Source organism: Myotis davidii, unplaced genomic scaffold (assembly GCF_000327345.1).
Source record: "Myotis davidii unplaced genomic scaffold, ASM32734v1 scaffold327, whole genome shotgun sequence".
In the NCBI taxonomy this organism is placed as follows: domain Eukaryota; kingdom Metazoa; phylum Chordata; class Mammalia; order Chiroptera; family Vespertilionidae; genus Myotis; species Myotis davidii.
The window spans coordinates 2,321,322-2,337,119 of NW_006298628.1; the positions used below are offsets into that span (position 1 = coordinate 2,321,322).

Below are 15,798 nucleotides of genomic sequence, written 5' to 3' on the forward strand. Positions count from 1 at the left end.
CAAACGTATACTGAACACCTACTAAGTGCTAGGCATTGTGCTAAGCTCTAAAGATATCTCAGTGAAGGGACAGTGACTCCTGCTACCTTAGAATTTACTTAGAATCTAATTCTAACAAAATGTTTGTTGAATTCATGTAACCCAGTAAAATAATGGCCCACACTGAACCATTTAAAAGCAGAAGAAAGAATTGTATAGAGAGAGAGTTTGATGGTTTTAGGCTGTGTTTGCTGCATGGTGTAAGTGCATGTTCTACAAAGGAAATAGTGGTATCTGACTTTTTTCTTCTTTGCTTTTCTTTGTAGATAAGATGCTCCAAGTCACTTGCAGCTGATCTTCAAAAGAAAAATCACTAGCTCTGCTCTTGCCATAATACCAAACCCTTGACTTACGCTTTGGTGCTGCATCACTGGAAGAATTGCTCACGGGTTCCAGGAATACCTTTTTTTTTTTTTTTTCATTTGAGTGATTCTTTGTGGATGGAAAAAGATTTGAGTCTTGATAATTACACTGTTTTAAAGCTATTTCTTTATAGTCTGAACTGTTTCATAAATCGGGCCACTTACCAATGAGCCACACAGCCGGCTCCTGTCAGGAGCTGGTTGAAAACTGTGCTGCGCATGTAGCAGAGATGGCACAGGAAGACGGCCGTCGTGCTCAGGTGCCATCTACCTTCTATCATGGTGCCAACCAGGAACTGGACCTGTCCACCAAAGTGTACAAGAGGGAGTCGGGAAGCCCTTACTCCGTGTTAGTGGACACCAAGGTGAGCAAACCGCATCTCCACGAGACAGAGGAACAGCCGTATTTCAGGGAGACCAGAGCCGGCTCCGACGTGCGTGCTGTCAAAGAAGACCGGGAGAATTCTGATGACATGGAGGAGGAGGAGGAGGTCTCTTACAAAAGGGAGCAGATCATCGTGGAGGTAAACCTTAATAATCAAACGTTAAATGTGTCTAAAGGGGAGAAGGGTGTCTCTTCTCAGTCCAAAGAGACTCCTGTCGTTAAGACGAGCAGCGAGGAGGACGACGACGAGAGTGAGGAGGAGGCCACGGACAACAGCAGTGACTATGGGGAGAACGCGAGGCAGAGGAAAAAGGAGAAGGCCGCGGAGAAAGTCGGCGTCGCACAAAGGAGGACGAGGAGGGCTGCCTCTGTGGCCGCAGCGCCCGCTTCCCCTGCTCCCAGAACTACACGCGGGCGTAGGAAGAGTGTGGAGCCTCCTAAGCGGAAGAAGCGGGCCGCCAAGGAGCCCAGAGCGTCGGCCCAGAAAGCTAAGTGTGAGGAGAAGGAGACTCTGACCTGTGAGAAGTGCCCCAGGGTGTTTAACACGCGCTGGTACCTGGAGAAGCACATGAACGTTACTCACAGGCGCATGCAGATTTGTGATAAGTGTGGCAAGAAGTTTGTCCTGGAAAGTGAGCTGTCCCTTCACCAGCAAACAGACTGTGAGAAAAATATCCAGGTAGGTCTGTCTCATCACCGAGAGGGCACGCTTCCCAGCATAGAGCCTGGCTGTTCAGACTCACCCGGTATCTGCCCAAGAGAATAAGTACAATAGAGGCTGAAGGGACAGATTTCGCCAGTTTAGCTCTTTAACAGCTCCTGCTCTGGTCTTTGCCAAACCCAGGCTTAACGTTTTATTTCAAAAGCATTAAATTTAACTGACGCTGGACTAGCGGGAACCCAGGTACTTGGAAGGGGGATCTGTTGTAGGGGATTGCCCCGTAGGTGAAGTCACCGCCGACTTTGCACTGAGATTCAGAGTTGTTATCATTCATTCTGGCATCTTCTCTGTCGAGGTGGGAAATCCTGGGCAAAGTGCGGGAATAGAGAGTCCCTTTCTAGGCTTGAAAGGATGCCAGGGTCTAGTGCAGCCGATGGGGACAAAAACCGTAATGACTCAGACCGTGGAAATGGAAGATCTCCAGGAGTGAGTTTGCTTTCACCAGTGGAGAGATGACAACACTAAATTTGTCAAGAGGCTGAGCCCATGGGAATATGCAAACTTTAAACAGAGGCTGAGCTGGTTGCAAATGTTGCCCGCCTGGCAGTAGCGCTATGTAATGCTACTGTACCGTATGGTTAAGGTAACAAAACATGGTACTCAAACCAGGCTGGTGCCTTGAGAGGACTGTGTTGCCGTAGGGTAAAAGTTGTGCTAATTATGTTTTGTCAAGTGAATAATACTACTGTGCTGAGCTATATTGGTTAACACATGCGAATGCATATCAGTGAATACTTATGAAGGTAAGTCTATTAATGCCTACATAAAATATGTAAAACAGATACTTTGTTCCATATTTACGCTAAATTTCTTTTAAAAGATGCAATTGTTTTGTTTTGGTTTGTTTCCTGGAGTGCTCCTTATTTTTCACATTTCCTCTTGCTTTTAATCAACAACTGAGATCATTGCTTTACTTTAAAGAGAGTTTTAAATATATCGAGTATAGCCCAGCCAGTGTGGCTCAGTGGTTGAGTGTCGACCCATGAACCAGGAGGTCAGGGTTTGATTCCTGGTCAGGGCACTTGCTGGGGTTGCTGGCATTATCCCCAGTGGGGGGCATGTAGGGGGCAGCCAATCAATGATTCTTTTTGATTCATCAGTTGTGATTTGATCTCCCAAATGCTGGGTAAATAAGAGAAAACAGAGTCATGGCTTGGGGATGAATTGGTTGCCAGGGTTCAGGCCACAGGGAGTGAAGTGGTGCTGCACCCTAGGGGTCTCACTAGGTCTGTGCGTTCGTTGCTGAAAAGGTGTACCTTGAACTTGAAGACCTTTTTACGCTTTTTTTAACCTAAATTTACTTTATTAAGTTACAGAAAAGGAAGCATTTGATGAATCTTCTTTTGTGCCTTTCCGCACTGTTTCTCACCGTCACGCGTGTAAGCATGCGTGTAGGTTCTTGGGTGCTGCTTTGCTCCTCAGTATGGATCCTCGTGATCGTGACGACCTAGCAGCAAGTAGAAAGTAAAGCCTGTCCCGCAGAATGGCTTATAGGCGTTGTCTGTCCTTCTCTCACGCGCATTCGTCAGCGGCTTATCTTTTTAACCTTCCCGGCGTCTTTGTTTCCTGAAGTGACAGTGATGTTAAGAGATCTTTATTTACAGTGAATTCAGAGTCTGATTGTTACCTAGAACTTTCTAGTATTGTTTTGATTTAACCAGAAGCACTTTATTTTCATACACTTTATGCCTGATCGTCTAGACCAGTGGTTCTCAACCTTCCTCATGCCGCGACCCTTTAATACAGTTCCTCATGTTGTGGTGACCCCCAATTTCATTGTTACAAATTGAACATAATTAAAGCATAGTGATTAATCACAAAAACAATATGTAAGTATACATGTGTTTTCCGATGGTCTAAGGCGACCCCTGTGAAAGGGTCATTCGACCCCCAAAGGGGTTGCGACCCACAGGTTGAGAACCGCTGGTCTAGACCATTAATGATTCATAACACAAGGAGCTAAGCAGTGTTGCAGGTGTTTCTATAGGTTGGCGATTTTCAACCTTTTTCATCTCGTGGCACATAAACTAATTACTAAAATTCTGCGGCACATCAAGAAATACATTTCCTGCCTATCTGACAAAAATATAGGCATAATTTTTGTGCATTCACACTGGATGGCTATCATGTTGGCTGTTGTAATATTTTATTTGACAATCTAAGGCAGCGCTTCTCAACCTGTGGGTCGTGACCCCTTTGGGGGTCGAACGATCCTTTCACAGGGGTCGCCTAAGACCATCCTGCATATCAGATATTTACATTACGTTTCATAACAGTAGCAAAATTACAGGTGTGAAGTAGCAACGAAAATAATTTTATGGTTGGGGTCACAACATGAGGAACTGTATTTAAAGGGCCTGACGGTTGAGAACCACTGATCTAAGGGGTCAGTGCCCCTAACTGAATAGTCAGGTATTGCATGTTTTAAAAACTCTGTGACACACCCACTGAAAATCGCTGCCGTAGGGACTTGCAGCTTATGTTAAATTCTGCCAAAGGGAAATGTTAATACAGCAAATTACATTTGGAAAAATATAATAAAATCTCAGTAATTTGTGTTAACGAAGGTTCCAAATACATTCTCTAAGGTACAAAAATATTGCTATACTTCTGCAGATCTATAACCATTAATACGTATTTTGTTTTTTCTTTTATTTATGTTAGTTTGAAATTAGTTTGTATTTTCTGGCAAACACCTGTGACCCACGTGTAGGAGGCGGCCGCTTTGGGTAATGCATATGTTTTTAAAGCTGGCAGCTTCTTTTTATGGGCACAACACAAACTTGATAAAGCAGTCCCTTCTTTGACGTTAGTGGGACTTCCCATTTCTTCCTGTCTTATTTTTGCCGTTGTTTTCATATCCCAAAGTGTGTCTAAAAGATGCATCTTGGAAAATAGGACACACAGATACTGGTGTCGGACCTGGACTGCATGGCCGGATTGCACGTGTTTGGATTCTGGCCTTGCGCCAGGACCCTAGCACACCGTGTCGCCTGCCAGCAGGCCGGTCTGGCTTTCCGCAGCCCCTGTAAGTAAGATGATTTCTGCTTGTCCTGCCCAGTGTGTTTCCTGTAACAAGTCATTCAAGAAGCTCTGGTCCCTTCATGAACATATCAAGATCGTCCACGGATATGCAGAAAAGAAATTCTCCTGTGAGATCTGTGAGAAGAAATTCTACACCATGGCTCACGTGAGGAAACACATGGTCGGTGAGTTCTGTCGGCTTCTCTTCTCTCACCTGCAGTTTTCCCTTGTGCTTTGGTGTGTTGCCTGCTCTGTACGGGGCAGGATACGAGGCACTGCCTCACTTTAGTCCCTTCGGACTGGTTGGAATTAAATGCACCATGTCGTCAGGAAGCATCACCAAATTGAACGGTCCAGGCTCCGTTCTTCTCACCGTTGCTGTTTATTTCCTCTTCAGAACATTGCTATGAAAGCCTCCCATGTTAGCGGGTGGGAAGTTAAGGTGGTGAGATGGCCTTACAGTAGGACACCGACCTTTTTCAGTTGGAGCTTTGGGTGAACTTATTTTGAGTAAAGTGCATTCTGTGTTGCAGCGCACACGAAAGACATGCCTTTTACGTGTGAAACCTGTGGGAAATCGTTCAAACGCAGCATGTCACTCAAGGTGCACTCCTTGCAGCATTCTGGAGAGAAGCCCTTCAGATGCGAGGTAAGGAAGGTGCCACCGCCGGGCGCAGGCCTCGGGGCTGGAGTAGCGTTGGTCCGTGTGGGGCAGCCGCGAGAGGCGGTTCCGAGGTGCGGGGCGTCAGGCCGCGAGGCCACAGAGCCCGCAGACAGGTGCTCTGAGCATCGTGTTATCTCACTGCTCGGTAGAGAAATACCCTTCTTGTGTGTTTTTTGTTTTTTTTAATCCTTACCCAAGATACTTTTTCCATTGCTTTTTAGAGAGAGGGGAAGGGAGGGATAGAGGGGGAGCGAGAGAAAGGGAGAGAAACATCAATGTGAGAGAGAGGGAGAGAGACATGGATTGGTTGCCTCCCACACACGCCCCAGTCAAGGCTGGGGATCAGACCTGCCGCCGAGGTTCGTGCCCTTGGCCTGGAATCAAACACAAGACCCTTTGGTGCACTGCGGATGCTCTAACCACTCCGCCACGCCGGCCAGGACGAGAAATGTCTTTTTTTAGCACATTGTTAAATTTTAAAGTGACACATGCGTTATTTTTCTTTTAGTAAATCAGTAATCATATGAGAAGTTCCCCTTTTATGATAACTCAGCTGCAGAATTATAGCAGAGCCAAGTAGTTGACAAAGGCAGGTTCTGTGTTGAGCCGGAAAAGTCAGCCTCTCAGAGGGAGGGGGGCTCAGGCAGGAGGCGGCCGTGCTCGGCACCCAGGAGTCCCCGTGTCCCTTGCAGAACTGCGACGAGCGCTTCCAGTACAAGTACCAGCTGCGCTCCCACATGAGCATCCACATCGGGCACAAGCAGTTCATGTGCCAGTGGTGTGGCAAGGACTTCAACATGAAGCAGTACTTCGACGAGCACATGAAGACGCACACTGGTAAGGGCTCCTTGGGGAGGCACGGCTCAGTCTCAGGTACCTGCTGATCACCTGTGAGTCTGTTTATTTCAACATGTAAACACCAGTTTTCATGCCTAGTGGACATTTCACTTCAAATAAAAATACAGATTTATAATACTGAATGATTAGGCTTTCATAACTCTATTTTATTTTTTTAATATATTTTATTGATTTTTTACAGAGAGGAAGGGAGAGGGATAGAGAGTTAGAAGCATCGATGAGAGAGAAACACCGATCAGCTGCCTCCTGCACACTCTCCACTGGGGATGTGCCCGCAACCCAGGTACATGCCCTTGACTGGAATCGAACCTGGGACCTTTCAGTCCGCAGGCCAACGCTCTATCCGCTAAGCCAAACCGGTCAGGGCATAACTCTATTTTAAAAAGGATTACTTGTTAGTGCCCTTTAACTTCAGGTTCCTTCAAGAAAATGGATTCTTTACTCAGGGCATAGGGTCTCCTGAAATAGTATGAAACTTGTTTGGTGTGTATTTTTTCTAAGGAAAGGGTTCTGGACCTTTAACAGCTGGAAGACACCGACTGCTTTAAATAGAATACGCTCGGTACTCTTCAAGTTTGATTGGGTTTATGTTACCAAAACTCACTGCTTTTCAGGAAGACATCCACCCTCTCAGCGCTCCACATACCCAAGGACATTCGCAAATGGTGTGGGGACATTTTTTATTATAAAAATCTCAGGCATGTAGTAAGCTGGCACCAGGAATGCTGCGTGCCCTTCAGGAGTGCGGAGTCCCCGTGATGAAGGGCCGTCTGCAGAAGTGCCAGTAGCTCCCGTGCAGAAACACCGCAGCGTGAAATTCACACGGAAGGCTGCGTCCAGCCCCTGTCCACGTCCAGTTCCAGAGTGAGCCCCAGGCTGAGGGTGCTGCCCGAGTGGCCACCTAGGGACTCGCTCCACGGGACATTTTCAGCAGAGTCCCACTTGTGGCTGGAATGCCGGGTCCTGCCTGCAGACCAGCTTGCCTGGACTAGAGGCGGGGATTGGTCTGTGGTGTGGGTTCCTGGATTCCTGGGGCCCAGGGCCTTGTGTGAGCAGTTCTCCCGTAGGCCCCGAACGATCGCTACTGTAGGCGCCTTATTGTAAACCAAGCCCAGATGTAGGTTGTCTGTTCGTTTTACTCGTGTCTGTTCTAAAGTCCCCACTTTGGGAGACTCGTGTTTTGCTGTTAGAATATAACATGCCATAAGGGAGCGGGGCGGCAATCTCCTTTCTTAATCTAAGGAATGACGAGCACATAATTATGCCGAGTCGCTGATCATTTTTGTGTGTCTGTTCATCTCAGGAGAGAAACCCTTTATCTGTGAAATCTGTGGCAAGAGCTTCACCAGCCGCCCCAACATGAAGAGGCACCGCAGAACTCACACAGGCGAGAAGCCCTACCCGTGCGATGTGTGCGGCCAGCGGTTCCGCTTCTCCAACATGCTGAAGGCCCACAAGGAGAAGTGCTTTCGGGTGACCAGCCCCGTGAACGTGCCGCCTGCTGTCCAGATCCCACTGACCACTTCCCCCGCCGCCCCCGTTCCTTCTGTGGTGAACACACCCACAACCCCAGCCCCTCCCATCAACATGAACCCTGTCAACGCTCTCCCGCCGCGGCCTGTCCCCCACCCGTTCTCACACCTGCACATCCACCCCCACCCGCACCCGCACCACCTTCCCATCCCACCCGTCCCTCACCTCCCCCCGCCTCCAGCTCTCTTCAAGAGCGAGCCTTTAAACCACCGCGGCCAGGGCCAGGGCGAGGACAGCTTCCTGCGGCACCTGGCCGAGAAGAACAGCGCGGGGCAGCACCATTAACACCGTCTCCGGGGTGTTCTCCACGGTGTTCTCCACGCTGCGTGCCCACAGGCAGCCGGCGAGCGGGGGGCATGGCCGCCCTGTCTGCTCAGCCCGCCAGGAGCTCGGCACTGTCTTGGTGAATCAGCACATCGAGGGGTCGAACACGAGCACCTGGAGCCCTGGAGGGGCCGTCATCCAAACCAGGGGAGCCACCAAGCGGAAGCCCACTGTGCTTGCATTTTCTGGTGACTTTTATAAATGTCAAACACTCAGACTGTGGAATTTTATAATTTCATATCAGCTGATGAGGTATGCTTGCTTTTCTACCCCGGACGTCTCCTCCAAGAGGGGACAGGCCTGGTTTCCTTTGTACTAATCGGGAAGACTGTGAGGTTAATCCAGAGCATTAATTGTATCACTGTGTATCGTAATGAATTCTTTTCAGCTTTTGGTGCTGGCTACCCAGTTGAGCTGGCCATGTTTTCACAGTATATCAAGCATTATAGAGAAAGATGGAAATTTTCTTCTTTGTGTAGCTCTCCTAACACACTCTTTATTTTACTACAGAAATTATTTTAGAGTTTTTGTATAGACTTCTTTAGTAGTCTGTTTCTAAAATGAAATGTATTTCAATAAGCGGTGTAATTTTTTCAGTGTCGCTGGACCTATGGTGTAAAATAGAAAAAAAAATTTATAATCATCAAAATGTGATTCTTAAAGATGCATATAACTTCTATAGTTCAAAGTTACTATTCTTACATCCGTACAACTCAAAGGTGCTTCAGAGGCTAGTTGTGTGAGAGGGTCTCCAGACCATGCCACCGCAGAAGTGAGGTTTCGCTTTCAGAACTTGGCGTCAGCCCTAGGTAGTTTTTAATCTCTGCTTAATACTCAGTCTTTGGGCTCACTGACACGCTCCTGTCCTCCGGGCTTCGTTTGGTTCAGTTCGTGCATTAAGTGGACGGTTTGCAGAGTGTGGGGCCTTTCCCAGGGAAGTCGCCCGAAGTAGCCTGTTTCGAAAATCCGAGGAAAGCTGCTCACTGTCCAGAGGAGGAAGTAGTGGGGATGGCCTCACCCCGTCACGTCTGTTTCTCACTTCCCTTGGAACCGTGCGTGAAGTCTCCGTACACTTCTCATTTTGAGGTCGCTTTATTTTTCTGGAATCGTCAGGAAAAGGTAGAACAGCACACCGAGATCACAAGCGTGGCGGTGCGGAGGGCTGAGCAGTGTGGGCGGGAACACAGAGCTGGAGTTGGCGTGTCCGTGTCACTGCACAGATCCACGGCCGGGAGCCGTTCCCACCGTGAACTGCGGCCCGGCCTGTGCTCTGCAGGCCTGGGGTCGCAGCGCGCGTGGGCGATGCGGAGGGCGGCCTCGCTGAGACCTGCGGCAGGTTCCTTTTTCAGTCTGGAGAACTTTGAAAGCACAACCAACCAGCAGCTGACTGTAGGCAAGGCTGCACAGAAGGGCTAACTGTCAGTGTACTTAGGGATCAGATTTATCCAGATTCAGTACAACTAAAACTTTTGTCCTCTTTCATCTCAGAGAACTGAGTTCCAAAGCTAGGAGTCTCCTCCCTTTCTCTCTCCTCCTCTTTCGGTTTTTGAAAATTTGTTTATTTAAAAATACGTAGAACGCTTCCTGAGTTTGCGGGTTGTCTCTGTGCGGAGGGAGCGGATCCTCTCGGACCGGTCCTGGCAGCCAGGTGCTGCCGAAGGGCGCACTCTTGATTTTGTTAATCCTGAAATGTCTTCGTTTTTCTTTCCTCCGGCTGGTAAGTCATTGCCTGAGTCAGAACCCCGGCTTTTATTTATTTTTAGTAGTAATCAGCAGACATACTGTAAGCACCTTTCTGGCTGATTAGCTCTGATGAGGGGAAAGTTGAACTTTTTCCATCGAGATTAAGTCCTATTTTAAAAATACTGCATTCTCTATTTGCTTTTTGGTTTAATATGTCCATTTTTTCCCCATTGTGATTGTTGCCTTTGTCTTCTATAATGAGCATAGACAAATTTTGGAACGAGGCAGAAAAGTATCTCAAAACACGCTTTTCTTCCTGGTTTTGGATCTAATTTCTAAAGAATGCTACTTTTGCTACTTTAAATATTTGTATACATCCTTTGAACACCCAGGTACCCCACCGAAAAAGGACAGTTAATTCCCTGTTTGTTCCACCTTTGGTGGCCACCTGCTGTCGCTCCCACAGTCTCCTGGGAATTCCATGGCAAGCTTTGGGTCTGCGCCTTTATGTAGACATCATTATCTCATGGCCACGCCTACGATATTCAAGTCACTTTTTACTAGAGATGTAAATTGCAGCCTGGTTCATTGGCTATACCTTATTTTATCTAAATAAACGTACAGTAAAGGGCAGCAATTCTGAATTCTATACTTGAGACCATTGAAGCAACCGTTTTATGAGGTGTACTACGAGTATACACTGGAAAATTCAGGTAGTCATCTTTGATTTCTTTATTCGAGTGAATATAGCCATAAGAAAGTATCTGCTACACAGGAAAGCCGGTATTAAGCAAATAATCACCCCCACCCTTAACAGAAGCAGGTTTTTTAAATCGGCACGTCACGCAATACAGTTCTTAGTGAGACGTGTGGTGGAACAATCTGAAAACTTCCAGTTTCCCCCCACTGCATAAGTATTCCTTTCCCGGCAGGATCTGTGGTCTTCAGGAAAATTGCCCAAAATATAACGACCCTTCATCAGTGGCATGTCACATAGGAGTAATGAGACGCATTAAGCTTAGTCACAACCTGAATGCTTCTGAATGTGAGAACTGCAGGATTAAGCCTTAAACATGTGCACGTCAGGTGTAACATGCCTGAGGCTCAGACTCAGGGTTGAAAACTTGATTGGGTCCTTAATGCAGATAAGAGTTGCAGTACGTGTGTTCTCTCCCACGTACAGCACAGCACCCGTGATTTTTAAAAAACCGATTCCTACTTGCTCTCTGTTTATGGGAAGGGGAACTGTGGAGGGGTTTGAGTTCTCAGCCATTATCTGTACTTAAGTCTGTTTTTTAAAGGTAGCAGTGGCCATATCTCAGCATTACACAGATACCAAATGGAGGCTGTTTCTCACTACTTAACTTAACTTTATTGTCTTGTACCATTGCCGGGGTCAAGACTGACTTGAGGAAAGGTCCCAAGGACTTTCTTGAGTTGATACTGCTTTTTTTCCATTTTTTTTCTCATAGATTTATCATTCAAATATAAACTCTTCCTTAGCCTATCGAAGGGCTGCTTGCTGCTTTCTCATATTAAGTCAGGTCTGCTCAGACCAAGCTACATTTTTTAATTTGGAGGATGTAAGGTGAACAGTTGAAAAGGTATGTGGCTTCATTTCCGATTTGATTCTTATTTTTAGCAAGCAGGGGGGTCACCACATAAAACTTTATGGTTACATATGCTTTCCCAGTCTACCACTTACATGAGCTGTTCTCTGTTAATGACTGACGTTCCTTATAATCTGACTGTCTTTAGTGTACTAACTGGAGGCAAAATACTCTGAAGAGATGCTTGTGAACTTTGAATGTTCTACTTCTTGAACATTTTTCAGTGTTTATGTTCATGAGTGGACATATGTGGTTAGTTTAATTTTTATTTCACTGGAAGTTTTAAATTTTGAGATCAAGCAGAAATAGAAATCCATTGCAGATGTATGTATATTTACCCCATCTTGCCGATTTCCGTTAGTGAAACACAGGTGGTGGTGGGGTTTTATTGTAAGAAAAAAGAACTAAAGTTAGAGAAACCTTTCTGTTTGAGCTACTGTATAGAAGACACAGCTTTGATTACATTGTTGATCCACATGACGAACATTTCGATGCTGTTCTAGACTGTGTGGGAAGTATTTAATGAAAAGGGGGTTAGATTACATTGAAGAATTTTATCAGCTATGTACCATTACAAAAATAAACTCACTTGGAACTCTTCAGACTGTAAAACCCTTCAGACTGTAAAATTTACTGAGAGCAAGTAAATATTGGGTTTTCATTTTCCTTTGCCTAAACCAAGATAAAAAATTTCCCAAAAGGTCATTTTTTCAGGAATGAGAGGTCATTGGCCATTAGAGATAGTGGCATTATTATGCAATACCAGCGCCTACCTAACCTGCTTCTGTCCACGATAGCGTTTATAACAGGTACCGATGACCTTCCAACCCTGGGCACTACCTCGTTAAAGCAAACCAGGGATCCTCTCTACACCTTCTATGGAAGCCATAAGAGTCGCCATCAACACCCCCACTTTCCTACTTCTCTGCTTTTCTACACTCTAGACTTTGTATAGACTTTATGATGAGATCTTTTTGTCTCAGAGGATAGGTTTTGCAAGATTCAAAAGAAAAACTCCTTGGTTGTCCCAACTTTGAAGCTGGAGGCTCACTACATTTAAATAAAGAACCAGATAATGTACCGTTTATCAAATTCTTCATTTAAGTCAAAACTACTTTGCAGAGTTGCCTATTCAGAAAGCAAACTTTTCTTTCCCCTGAGTAGATGCTATACTATTATAAGGAGCTACTTACAAAGTGGATTTCTGCCTTGTTTCTCTGTGTACTACTCGGTGATACATGTATTGTCGCAACGTCTCTGGAATTTTTCTTTCCAGGCGGCAGATACGTGACTATACACGTCTCTCTGATCCTCCATTATCTGATCCTCGCACTGTTCCTGAGTGCCTTCAAACAGCCAGCATCCTGGAACATTCTTTTCCTGGTTTAAATCCTACCTCTGATGATTTCATTCGCCAGGAGATTTGAAATTCACCCTGTTCCAGTGGGTTTGGCTCTACAAACAGCTAACACCGCGGACGAGAACTTTGAACGTGTTTGTTCTGTCCCCCCTTGTCATGGTTAGGTTGCATTTTTAACTTGTATTTATATCTTCTTTCTTCACATACCACATCTCTAATGATGAGACATTTTATCCTTGTCTCTCTCATTCTTTCGTTCCTTTCACCAGAAACCAGATGTTCTTTTAAGAGGAAAGGTCACTGAGTATCTCTTTTGAACATCTTTTCCTCGTCCTCCTGACGGCCTCCTGTTGCTAAGGGATCCTGAATGCTGCTGTTGTGATACCCTATTCCTGTGTGCCCTTTCTCTCCCAGAAATATTTTGCGAGGTTGTACCCATACCTGTATTCTAATCGCATCATTTAAAGGTGCTCTCTGGGTTTATCCTAAGTCCTTGATAACTTTCTACTCTCATCCTCCTCAAAACCTTTCTACTTGTTCTCATCTAATTAATTGTTTAAATATGGTTGATAGATAATATATGAAGGATGTCATAAAAAGGGGGTTGCAGTGTGTTCTCCGTGTGATATGAGCACCTTATTAATAAAACATGTGAGCAACTGGCCAATCTTTCCGTCAGAACTGGAGTCTGTGCTGCCCACGGGGCCCTTGCTCCCTTTCAGTTCTCCCCAAAACTGAAAACTCCTTCAAATGAGGAAATGGGAGTTCCCGAGTTGGGTTTTTTCAAGTGGATGAAAGTTTTTTCAAGTTGGGCCTTAGTTACGATCTTTCCTTTTGACGTTAAGTGGATGAAAGCCAGTCAGTGGAGTAGTTGGGCCTTAGTTACGATCTTTCCTTTTGACGTAAAGTGTCATGCCTCTTTCCTGAAAATTAACAATGCTCACGCTCAGGTTTTCCAGACCAATAACCACATGCAGAGGGACTCGAAGGCAGCTGTCAGTGAACGGAGTCCTTTTTGTCCGGCGACAGTATGTTTTGGTGGGACGGTGCACCATGGTGAGAATTGGTTTGTGTTTGATAGTAAGTTCAGGTAAGATATTGGAAGTCTTCACTGGCTGTTTGGAAGGGGATGGCTAGTTTACAGAGTGCAAGAGGTCACTTTCTACAGAAACAGGTAGCAAGGGTACCTTGTTTTAAATTCCTTTCACTTTAATTTGCCTTGACAGCCCATTATCGATCTAGAAGTTGGCCTCTCTTTGGTCACAACTGGCTACCCGAAGTAACCACTTTGAAACGTGTGGCTTTTCCCTCCCGAGGCACGGGCAGGACCAGCGGAGAGCCATGGTGGGCTCGCACGTGCAGGGGCCACGTCCCAGAGACCGTGTTGGCTCTTTTCCCGTCGTCTGTGATGGGAAACGTCTGGTGCGGGCAGCACGGGCTCTGGGCCCTGAGACATGTCCCCGCCGCTCCCAGTTCCAGGCCCCTTTTACACAAGTTGGGCTTCCTCTGGTGAGACGGGGATGCTGCAGGTTCCTTAAAAACGATGAGGGGACATGTGGGGAATGGGATGGGGCAGGAAGGGGCAGGAGCTGAGTTTTGCTTCAAGTCAGAAGGAAATCTGATACTTGAATTGTTGGTTTTGGTCAGAGAGCCATGTCTGTACCGGATGTGCCAAAAATCAAGTTGTTTCTTAATATCCAGCTCCTCTGAAGGAACCCAGCTTCCCCCCTACCTGTCTTTTACAGGTGAAGGGGACCATGTAATCAGAAGGACAGAGATGCCCACTCATGACCTGCAGAGGGCAAAGGCTCTGTTTAATTGCATTTGCAAGTTGGTGGGAAATACTCTTAGAATCTCTAACTTTCCCAGAAATATCTGTGCTTAATTATTCAACTCATTAGGCTTTTCAAAAGTAAAAAACAAAAACTGTGTGGCATAATTTTGCTGTTTATTTCTGAAGTTGCACCCCCAAGGAAATATATATATATATTTAAATATATATATATTTATGGCCTCTGAAAGCCAGATGAGTCAGTCCTTCAAATGTGTTTATTTCTTGACATGAACGGATTCTTTCATCAGCAGTACCGGCTTTGTCCACAAGGGGGCAGCAAAGTACTTTAGCTTATTTATTCTGAGCCTTCTAAAGAAAGGGCCTGCTTTCAGCTCTCCCGGGAACATCCTCTCTTGACTCATTGCTTATTTATAGATCTTGGTTCTGAAGACATTGTCCCTTATTACTGCGTCTGGTAGTTGCTCAGCCTTCATGATGCACACAAAGGTTGAGGTGTGGGTCAGAGTTCCTTGCGGGCCAGGCATCTTAATTAGCCTTTTAACATAACGGGGCCCAAGATCCAAAGCCAGGGAGACGTGCTCTGGGCTAAAGTAGGAAGGCGACCCTCCTCCTTCCAAATCCCAGCACCAGTGCAGGACCAACACATCTCTGAGAGGGACAAGAGCAGTGGAGGGAACTCTGGAGTATGAATGAGAAAGTACTTCTCACCTGTTCTGCTCCAAATGGATGTCTGTTACACCAGGAGCAGCCCCAGGGCCAGGGAGACCCCTGCAGCAGCCACTCCTCCAGTTAGAATTCAGTGTGTGTTCCCTCTCTGCCAGTTGTCTTAGGGCTCGAACCCTCATCCGCTCTCCGGCCACGAGTGTTGTTTGTGCTCCTTGCAGCAGCCTCTGCACTGTAAGCAGGTCGGTAGTCAGCGAAGGGGAAACACAGACCCTGACCATTTTCCCTGTAGGGCCAGAGGGTATCTGCCCCTGGCATGGCCTTCCTCAGGCATAGCTGTCTCCTTTCCCCTTCCCTCCCCCTCCCCACCTCCCACCCCCGGCCAATAGAGGTGTCCACTCGTAACTCCATCACTTGATGACAAAAAAATGAAACTGAAGCTGTGATCGGTTTAGAAAACAGGTGGCCAGGTTAACTTGTTTGTTTGTTTTGTGTTTTCCCCGACAGTACTGAAATCACTTGCACTTTTCCTCACTTCTTAGAGAAAAGAAAATCCAGTTTGCTTGCCAGAAATTGTTTAGTGTTGGGTTTACAAAGCTTGTTGTTGAATGTTGAACATTTGTCCAAAGGAGTTTGACAAAGCAGAAGCTGCTCGGTCCCTGTTCTGCCTGCGAGGTCGTAAGGATGAAGGCCGTGTGGCCGGGGTACTTGTGTCAAGTCCAGAAGGGGGCAGTGTCCCCCTCCTACCTCTGCCAAGATGCAATTGAAGGTCAAGTT

General features: G+C 46.3%; 1 protein-coding gene across 1 annotated transcript; it reads left to right on the forward strand.

The window, feature by feature from the left end:
- Positions 1–286: 286 nt before the first annotated feature.
- On the forward strand, positions 287–13,230 carry ZNF652 (zinc finger protein 652). The gene is made up of 5 exons (XM_006774244.2): positions 287–1,465; positions 4,569–4,716; positions 5,065–5,180; positions 5,888–6,032; positions 7,357–13,230. Exons 1-5 carry the CDS (start codon positions 569–571, stop codon positions 7,869–7,871), a joined length of 1,821 nt encoding a protein of 606 aa, XP_006774307.1. The 5' UTR covers positions 287–568; the 3' UTR covers positions 7,872–13,230.
- Positions 13,231–15,798: the final 2,568 nt, after the last annotated feature.